Here is a 9,311-nt window from a genome sequence, read left to right as displayed (position 1 = left end):
GCAGGGAAGGCCAAGTAGTACTGAGGCCCTTTTATTTAGTTACAACTGAAGCTACTCTTCCGTTGGCACCCACATTCATGAAGGCATGATGAAGTAATTCTGGTTTCTCTCTAATGTAAAGCCCACTAACAGTGTAGGAAAAAGTAACATTTCTAACTTGGCTTGACAGTCTCCCACACAGAGAAGTGCAAGTTGTAGATTTTTGACAAGACTGGATGCAGTCTACCGAACCTTTTTACTTTAGCAAGAACAGAAAAGTAGATAGAAATGTACGATTCATGGCTGAAAATAGCAAGTGAATCAGGAACTGAAGCTTTGCTAAAACTAGATTCACTAACCCAGGTTTAATCTCAATTACATCTAGTTTTTCAGAGAGCTCATCTATGTAGAAACCATTAAGATGATCACTAACCCTACTGCTTTTTCACCTTTTGACTACAGATAGTTATGAGAAGTTTTAGGGTTTACAAATGTTAAACCAAACTAATCGAGACAAATGAAAAGTTTTTATTTGGTGTAAAGTCAGAAATACAACATCTTTAAAATGTTCATAAGTTAAGTGAAGGCCACAGTAGTGGGATGTAAAATGGCATGGAGATGAAATAACTGCTATATACACACTGATGGATAAAATACCACTATCCAATCTACAATACCAAACCATAATTTTAAGATTACTTTATCCTGGGAATTGCTGAAGTCTAACAAGCACATGCTGTGTTACCAGATGATCTCCTACAGTGCAGATGGAGATGGCAGTGACATGGCTTTAAAGCTACGATGGCTGTAATGCAATGCAATCTTTAGAAGTCAAGTGCTTGCTGTGATTGTTCTTCCTTTAATGCTCAAACTCTGGACTAGCCGTGTGATCTACTCTACCTGCTAGCAGTTCTTGGATTAATTTAGAGTTCCAGTAATGTGTGAAAGTAGTCCATAGAAGATTAAAATTAAGTTTAGATGTTGACAAGGACTCCATGACACAAATGGTATCATCATCCATTTTTCATCATTGGGTTTCTTGACCCAGACTTGTAAACAGCCCTCAAGACTGTGCTATTAGTGCTTTGTTTGCAGTCTTTTGACTTTGTTTAGAGTCTTTTGACTCCCATGAGCATTGTACAACCATTTTAAAGGGGGAGAAATGGGAAGCCTCACCTTTGGGAGGGGGAACCTCACAATGTCAACTTACACTTGAGACACAGCAGTGCCTAGCTGCTAAGAAACTTGGAATTTGAGAGGGATTTACTCTTCTATTACACTTACTCATTCACACCATGCTTGAGAGAGATCCTTGAACTAGTGGTTTCCTTTCAAAAGGTCAAGTAAAATGGCTTCATTACTGAAGCAAGAACTCAGTCCTAGCTAACATCCATAAATAAATCTGCAGTGCTGCTGTAGGGCAAGATGAAACAGATGCAACTAAGTACTGCTAAAATTTACATACTTGTTTGTATTTCAGCTTCTGTTTTCCTTTAATACTGATTATGCTGGACATGCTGCCTCTGTGGGAAGTGCTCAGACCCCTAATCTGGGCTGAGCCCCCCTACAAAACCTGCTAACAGCCAAGCCAGTAAAAAACAGCACCTTGACACCAGGCATTGCTCAGAGCAGCACAGTTTTGAGAGGCAAAATCCACCTTTGTTCCACTGCATGCTTCTCCCCTAGATGCTTTTATGCAGAGCCTCAAAAAGCACTTCACAAGCTTAGGCTCTGAGGCAGGAAAACAGCTGCTCTGAGGCCTGAAGCAATGAGAGGTTTGGCACTTCAGGAAGAAAGTAAAAGGTGGGAAGGAAAGACTAGTTCTCAGTTCCTCACTGCAGATTGTTCACAAACATGCAGAGCACTGCTGACCTCTTTATGGAGAGTTTATCACTCAGGTTTTTACTTAACTTTTCATCACACAACAGAAGAACTTCAGAAGATCATACATTGTGATGATGTGCCTGATCATTCTTCAGGGAAATGGGAAAGTGGCAATAGTTTCAAGTGCACATAGTACAGCACACTGATGATACTGCATCAGTTTGGTATTTCCCTGATTAAGTTGCTTGCCCTTGTTCCTCCTCTCTTACTCTCCCCCTTCCCAAAAAATCTGAGGTGTTTTTCTGTATGCAAGCCCTGCAAACAATGTCATACTGTTTCTACTTCACAGAAATGCTGAACTGGTTTATAGGTTTTTGTTTTGTAGAGCTATGAACGGTACTACACAGTAAGCACATCTCAGGTGAAAAAAGTGATGCAATTAAACTCTGAATATTTTTATCAAATGGGGTTTCAACACAATATTGTAACTATTTCTTGGCTAGTCGAGAATTCTACTCTAAGACATCAGAGTGCCAACAGACCTTTGTTTAACCTGACAAACTGAATCTGCTTTTTAACAAGGTATGCTCATTTTTAAAACAAATATGAAAATTTTGTAATTATCTACACTACATTTGCACATTGCTTAATCTTAATACACAAACTTCTGTCTCCTGTTCATGATAAGGCTCTTAATTCTGTTTATTACCAAACTTTATAATCTTTGAGAATCCAGTAAGCCACAAACTGAAGTATTTTAGCTTATGTAGCCTATGCCAGTTAAAACAAAAAAAAAAGACAGCAGCAATACAATGACATAATCTGTGAGTCAACCCTTACTTCCTTTTGCTTTTTGTGTCAGTTGTTTGGAAAACACTAGATGCTGACATCAGATTTTCTATATACTGTCCAAGAACTTGGTTTTCTGATTTCAGTTTCAAGTTTTCTTCCTTAACAGCATCTACGCGTGCTGAGAGATCTGCGAAGGTGATATTATAAGAAAAATATTAGACACTATTGCATACAATAATGAATATGTTATACGGGCCTACATCAGACTAGTCACACCTTTAATGCAGAAAACATTACCATAGGGTATTATGTTATAAAACATTCTCCTACTCAAGTTTTACCTAAAGGCCATTTTTCCTATATTATTTTGTAGCACAGTATTTTGACCCACTTGTTAAACTTACTGGTAGTCTGTAAGTTTATTACTTTCTTGAATTTTTGAATTAAGCTATTGCAAACTAGTTTATTGAGAAACAAGAGTTCAGTGATGAGCAGCCTCAGATGTGTGTCTTCTAATAAGCCTGGACACATTAGATGTATCACCCGTTCTACTTGCTGTGTATTACCAAGGTTGAGCAAACGTAATGTTGCATAAAGAGGAAGAAAAAACTATTTCTAAGACCTTGGTTTTGTACCTTCAACTGCTTTAAGTAACATACTTCTGGACACTGTGACTAAGGGCAGAGCACTCAGGTTCTCTTCTTTTACTTATTACTGTGTACTTGTAAAAAAATCTGATGTGTCAAGCTGCTAACCTTCAAGTGTGTGCTGCAGTTCCAAAACTTGATTAATAAGCCGTGTTTTCTCTTCTAATTCCACCTGATTCTCAGCCTCAACAGCTGCAATAAATCAGGAGAGTTTTAGTGCAACCTCTGTTAACAGTTAGAAATTATACAAAATAGAATAGCAATGAAGAACAAGAACATTAAGAATTTATACCATCCATGTCAGCGTTCATCATTGTAGTAGGGGCTCTTTCCACTTTTGAAGAGAGTTTTCTTGAGCGATACTCTGCTTAAAGAAAAAAAAAATGAGAAACAAAAAACAAGAGAGGTAGCAATTATTGGAACTTCTGTTACATTTGGATTTTAGATGCATTTTTTTAATTCTGAAAGACCAGTGCTTTAGTCTAAGGCAGAGCAACCTTCTTCACCATTCTTTAATTATTTTTCCTAGGCCTCATGCCATGCATACCTATGATTCGTTGAATAACCGTGCCTCTGTTTACAAAAATAACTGATCTAGATTACTGCAAAGCATGAAATATCGCTGTTTTAATTATGTAATCGCCGCCTTCTCAGCTCCGATCATTCTGGAATGGGTTATTCCAGAAGTGGCTATTCCTGAATGCCGAAGAGGAAGGGCCCCGCATTGTCGTCGGCCCCCCCCTCCTCCCAACTCCCACTCCTGGCCAGTGCACGGGCCTGCGGGACGGGGGTCACGCCCCTCGCATCCCCCCACCCCGCCCGTTTCCATCTCCCGCTGCAGAACGCGGCAGGTGCGGTAACAGGCCGGGGGGGTGGCAGCACTGCAGAGGGGTGTCCCCGCAGGACCCGGCCGGCAGCCCCGCGGCCCTGCCCGCACACCCCACCATGCAGCTCCAACCTGGGTCGGCCTCGCGCCCGCGCCCACTCCCACCCGCCCCGCACCTGCCCCGCACCTGCCCCGCACCTGCCCCGCACCTGCCCCGCTGCCGCCGCCTCCCGCGGGCTGCGCCCCGGCCCGGCCCGGCCCGCTCTACGCTCCCAACGCGCTTGCGCCGCGCGCGAGGCGGGGCGGGGCCGGGCGCGTGAAGAGGCACGAGCGGCATCGCCTCTCGTCACAGGGCGGTGCGGACGAATGCGGGACCGCGCGTCACAGCTATGTCCCCTCACAGGCTGCTGCAGTCGTACCCGGCCCCCTCCCGTCATATCCCGCTGAGTACCAAGTAAGATGATGTTTCTGATTAATGCGTTCTGTGCTCATACGCCAGTGTTCAAAGCAGCGGTCCTTAGTGGTTGGTCGCTCTGAGTAGTGTTTAGAAGAAATTAAGAAAAGGCATTTGTTCCCTGGTGCGTAACCCCTTCAGATGTAGGTATGTTGGGAAAGCCTGAGGAAGGTCCGAGAAAGCAGCATGTGTATGGCTGCTGTTGACTCCCAGGTGCTCGTATGTGGAGCTTTGGGAGAGAGGAGCCCCTTAGCCGGAGTCTAGCAGGCCCCAGTTCAGTGCCCAGCTGTTTCCAGTCTGGCACATCAGTAGCCTTTTTCACAGCAGTGTCCACAGTAAGAAACTTGTAATTTAGCTCCGTGCCTCTGGGTCTCACAGCACTGAGATCACATCACATAAGAACCTAAGTAACTTCACGGAGTCGCTCTCATCTAATGGCTCAGTAGCTCCAAAACAACACTCCTGTGTCTTTGTTCTTTCCCTGGTTCCCTGGAGGGAATAACCCTTGCAGAACATGCTACACATGGTCCTCACTTTGACCTCATAGCACAGTCTATGAGCCACAGCAAAGGAATGAAAAACATTCATGACCCGAGATAATTTTAGTGGCTTCACTGAAGTGATTGCATTGCATAACCTGTAGTACTATGTAGTTTGAATCATATGTTGCAGTGAAATATATTCATATTGCATCTGTAAATTGCAGTAATATATCTGGTTATAAATAAATAATTCAGTGCTGTGCAGACACTCAGGAAGATAAAGGCATTTGGGAAGTGAGCCCTCTACTGTATTTTTAAATACACTTCAAAAAGTGTATATTTCTAACATCTTCATCTTCTGGCTGCCTCCACAGTATTATTATTGTGTCAATGACATTTTTTAACCTTACAATCAGTTAAGTTCAGATTAGACTGAATGCTATCCAAGGTCTAAAAACGTACTGCAATTAGAGTCTTGCTGTCCGTCTGTACTGGAAAATGAGTCTGTTTCCAGTTCCACTAGCGAGTTCACTTAAAAGCATATCACTGTCCCTACAAAAGGCATTTTTAACACAGCAATCCTCCTTATTTCTTGCAAGCAGTCCTCTCAGGTGGTAGCTGGGCTTCAGGAGCTTGTTAGAAAGTTTCCTTCATTGCTGTTTTTAAAATGCCAGGTGCTTGAACTGTTTTGATCTTGCTTGCTGCACTGGCCATGTGGCAAACCTGGCAATCAACAGGTTCTCCTAATTCTTTCTAATGAGACAATCTCCAGCACTTTGATTAACGGGGAAAAAATTATGGCCAGATTCTCCAGGTGTATGCAGATGGATGGAGACCTTGCTTACCTGGTGAAGAATGTGCTATGTTTTCATGCTGTAAGAGGGGGAATAATTATTGTAGGCTGATCTTGAGGAAATGCTCCTCTCTGCTGCAGAAATTCCACTTTTCTTGCTGCATTATAGGTGGAGATTATTGTTGAAACTGTCCCAAAATGAGCATACGGGGGAAATCCTTGATGTTAAATTATGGGACAGAATGAAAACCAGAGATATTGGTTCCTGTGCTGTTGTAGCCAAAACAGTAGTAATTTCAAGAGCTGCTGGTTTACCTCCTGTTTCCTTTTTGGTATGTGTGCTGTTGGGGGTTCATTCTGCTTTGCCTGGTTGTGGTTTCTCACTGTAGTACTTTCTTCTGATTCTGAACTCTGATGTTTGAGCATGAGCACCAGGATCAACTCCTTTTCAGAAGTCAGCCTCTGTGAGAGGTTTTTTTGGTTTTACTTTCAAGAAAGCTGTTGTTCTGAGCTTTTACTGTTGGCATTGCAGAGAGGTTATCAGCAGAGAGAGCAGACAGCATTCTTAGTCCACAGAGTGCTGTGTGTTATGAGGTTAGCATAGAACGGTCCAGGGACCAAAACATTTGGATTGATACTGCTGGGTGTAAATTCCACAGAGAGAATGCCTAGATCATCCTGTGTTCCCTTAAAAAGGCGTGCATTCCTAACCCTTCCTCTATTTTCCGCTGCAAAGAAGGAAACTCCAGAATTCTAAATATCCAATGCACCACTACTTTTAAACAAACACCAAAAAACATGCACACACTCAAGAACCCCAAAACACAAATGCAAAAATGCCCAAACCCAATATATAACAGGATAAAGTATCCACAGCCCAAAGTATTCTTGTATGAGAAATCAACCAAGAAACCAGAAGCTTAACGTATCACATGGCTTTTCAAATTCCTCACCTCACCTGTCTTGCATTTGCATAATACATTATCAATTTAAATTTTTGTGCACTTTAAATGTAAAGCTTTAGGGACTTAGGATATATCCCCAACAATCAGATTCCTTTTATATCATAGAATGTGCCACAGGGAAGGCACCTATGCATATTATGACACCAAATTGGGTGAGAGTGTTGGTCTGACAGGTCCTGCACTTGGGGCACAACAACCCCAGACAGAAAATAGCTACAGGCTATTTTCTAAGGTGTTTAGTTAAATCAGAGGAGGCATTCATAATATTGTCATTATATTAAATCTATAGGAACAAGTTTCAGTTTATAAATGCAACTATCTGTACTTATTTGTATCCTAAGTTCTAGTCAGATTTTCTAAAAGTAGCTAATGTCACTGGCAAAATGAATTAATTTATTCACTTTCACTGAAAGAGCAATTTTTGTTTAAAATACAACAATCTCCCTAGGATATAAAGTATCATTAATAGTTTGCCTGAATTCATGTACAGGTACAAACTGAGAGGAGAGGATTTTATTGCTCTGCACTCTGACTCTCAGTCATTGCTGCTAACTACAAACATTTTCAGATGTTTTATTTCTAAAACTCTGTTTTACATCCCGTTTTTTCCATGGCACACAGTGCAAACCAAAAAGCCTCTGACTTCCCTTTTGGCGACATTCCAGGCAGCAGAGGCATTTGCGTAAGCTGACTGATGACAGAGGCTTCACTGTTCACCACTACAATAGAAATGTATCCTCTTTTTCACTAACAGAGGAAGGCATTGAGCATATTTCTGAGATGACTTTGCTATTCGAACTGTAGTGTTTGCTCCTTTGACTAATTATTGCCACAAAGCAAAAGATAAAAATGAACACAAGTGGCTTAAGTCTTTTTCCTTGCAATGCTAACTCATGAGACCATTTACATCAAATCTTCATCCTTTTGTTTCTCTGCAGAAATAACAGACTCTGAGGACGGTTTTTTTTTCACTTAATGTTGCTCTACACCAAATTCTCTGCAATTCTTATTATTCTTTCAGAGCAACCTCAAAAAGCTTCTGTAGCTTAGTGCATATCCTTGTGCAAATTTAGGATTAGGGTCTTCTGTTAAATGCAGAATTTGAGTGTTTCTTAGATTGTGCTTTTTCCAACTAAGTCAGTTTATACAAAATGAGCAAATACTTTGGCTTACATTGTTCTAACTCCTCTGTGTCCGTACTTATTGTGCATGTCTTGGTTTTGCCTTAGGTACTGAGAATGGGACCTCATCAGATGATGTGACCTGTGAACATACAGTTGGAATGAAAAAAGGCAGTCTCTTTAGAAAGCGTACAAAAAGCAAGCCTCAGAAAGTCATAATTTCTCTTTATCCCTGAAGAGGCCTGCCTTCATATAGCTACATACGGCTATATAGTCAACATATAGCATCCTATCCTTTGTGAGATTGAGCATGAGTGCAAAAGTTTTCATTTCTACTGACTCCGCAAAAATGCATTTTTAAATAGACTGAGGTGTTGGGGTCCCTCCTCTGCCATGGAGCCCTGGGAGAGGGGCCCTGAGGGGAGACACGGGGTTTCCCTGCCCCTGGTCACCTTTGTTTCCCATTGGTTGGTTTGTGTTTCCCGGTGTGGCCAAGGACCCTCGGGTCCCGTGACTGCGGAGTTCCTGAGCTGAGCCCCGGCCATGCGGCTGGAGAAATAAACATCTCTGAAACATCTACCATGAATCTGTCCATATATACTTCCTTTCCACGGGACTCCTGGTTTGAAATATGCTTGTTGCAGTAATCCCCGCTGCAACACTGAGGAACTGAGCTCTTTGCAGCTTTGGGCTGTGAATACCAACATATGTTACATAACATTATCCTCTTAACTGTTTGATCCTCCTTGTAATCATCAGCTATAGGTTTGCCACCAGATTTTGTGGAAGGATATCTAGCAAGGTTCCATAAAGCTTTACTAGTAACTTAATGAGATGAAAAACTGCTTTGTCTTTCTATAAATTAAGGGTTTGTATCTGCTTTTAAAAGGATGGGTTTATATGAGAAATGTAGTCACTAATGTTGGCTTTCTGTAAAGCATATTTGAAAAAAGAGTAAGATAATTTCTAGGTACTCTACAATGAGGAAAGAGGGCCTTGATCTGCTTATTTAACATTGATTGGAAGTACAATAAAGACATTTTTGCAGATGTTGGACAGCATTTCACTGTTTTGTTTTACTTTTGGTTTAATTTCCTCTGTGCTTTGTTTGGGTAGGTAATTTTTTGAGGGAACTTCATCTAGTGCTGTGAGTTTTTAAATTGAAAGGTACTTCTTTCATTAATGGTGAAAATATTTTCACAGATGTTTTCCTTGATTTCATGTGCTGTTACTATTGTCATTAAAATACTTACCAGAAAGTTTCTATGTTGCTACCATTTTGTGTTTGTCTTGATTTACATGGAAGTGTTTTATTTTTAATACCCGCATACTTAACAAATAGAAAGACACTGCTGTTTTGAAAGAGCAATAGCTATTAAATATTCATGGCTTGTGCTTGGTTAATGAGGCTCAGTAACCCCTGTTACT

At 41.3% G+C, this 9,311-nt stretch overlaps 1 protein-coding gene across 1 annotated transcript; it reads right to left on the bottom strand.

Annotated features, from left to right (window-relative positions):
* Positions 1 to 487: 487 nt before the first annotated feature.
* SCOC (short coiled-coil protein) lies at positions 488 to 4,375 on the bottom strand. The gene is made up of 4 exons (XM_039551692.1): positions 4,278 to 4,375; positions 3,535 to 3,606; positions 3,351 to 3,434; positions 488 to 2,782 (listed from the first exon to the last, which is right to left on the bottom strand). Exons 2-4 carry the CDS (start codon positions 3,554 to 3,556, stop codon positions 2,640 to 2,642), a joined length of 249 nt encoding a protein of 82 aa, XP_039407626.1. The 5' UTR covers positions 3,557 to 3,606; positions 4,278 to 4,375; the 3' UTR covers positions 488 to 2,639.
* Between the last annotated feature and the right edge of the window lie 4,936 nt (positions 4,376 to 9,311).

This window comes from Corvus cornix, chromosome 4 (assembly GCF_000738735.6).
Source record: "Corvus cornix cornix isolate S_Up_H32 chromosome 4, ASM73873v5, whole genome shotgun sequence".
Lineage (NCBI taxonomy): Eukaryota > Metazoa > Chordata > Aves > Passeriformes > Corvidae > Corvus > Corvus cornix.
This window is presented reverse-complemented; position numbering and strand designations above follow the sequence as displayed.

Bases quoted from the DNA above. Each gene is read 5' to 3' on its own strand.
- SCOC (XM_039551692.1), bottom strand. From the start codon at position 3,556: ATGATGAACGCTGACATGGATG. The intron at 3,435-3,534 runs GTATAAATTCTT...GATTTATTGCAG, and splicing joins GATGAACGCTGACATGGATG to CTGTTGAGGCTGAGAATCAG. The intron at 2,783-3,350 runs GTTAGCAGCTTG...TCACCTTCGCAG, and splicing joins ACTGCAGCACACACTTGAAG to ATCTCTCAGCACGCGTAGAT.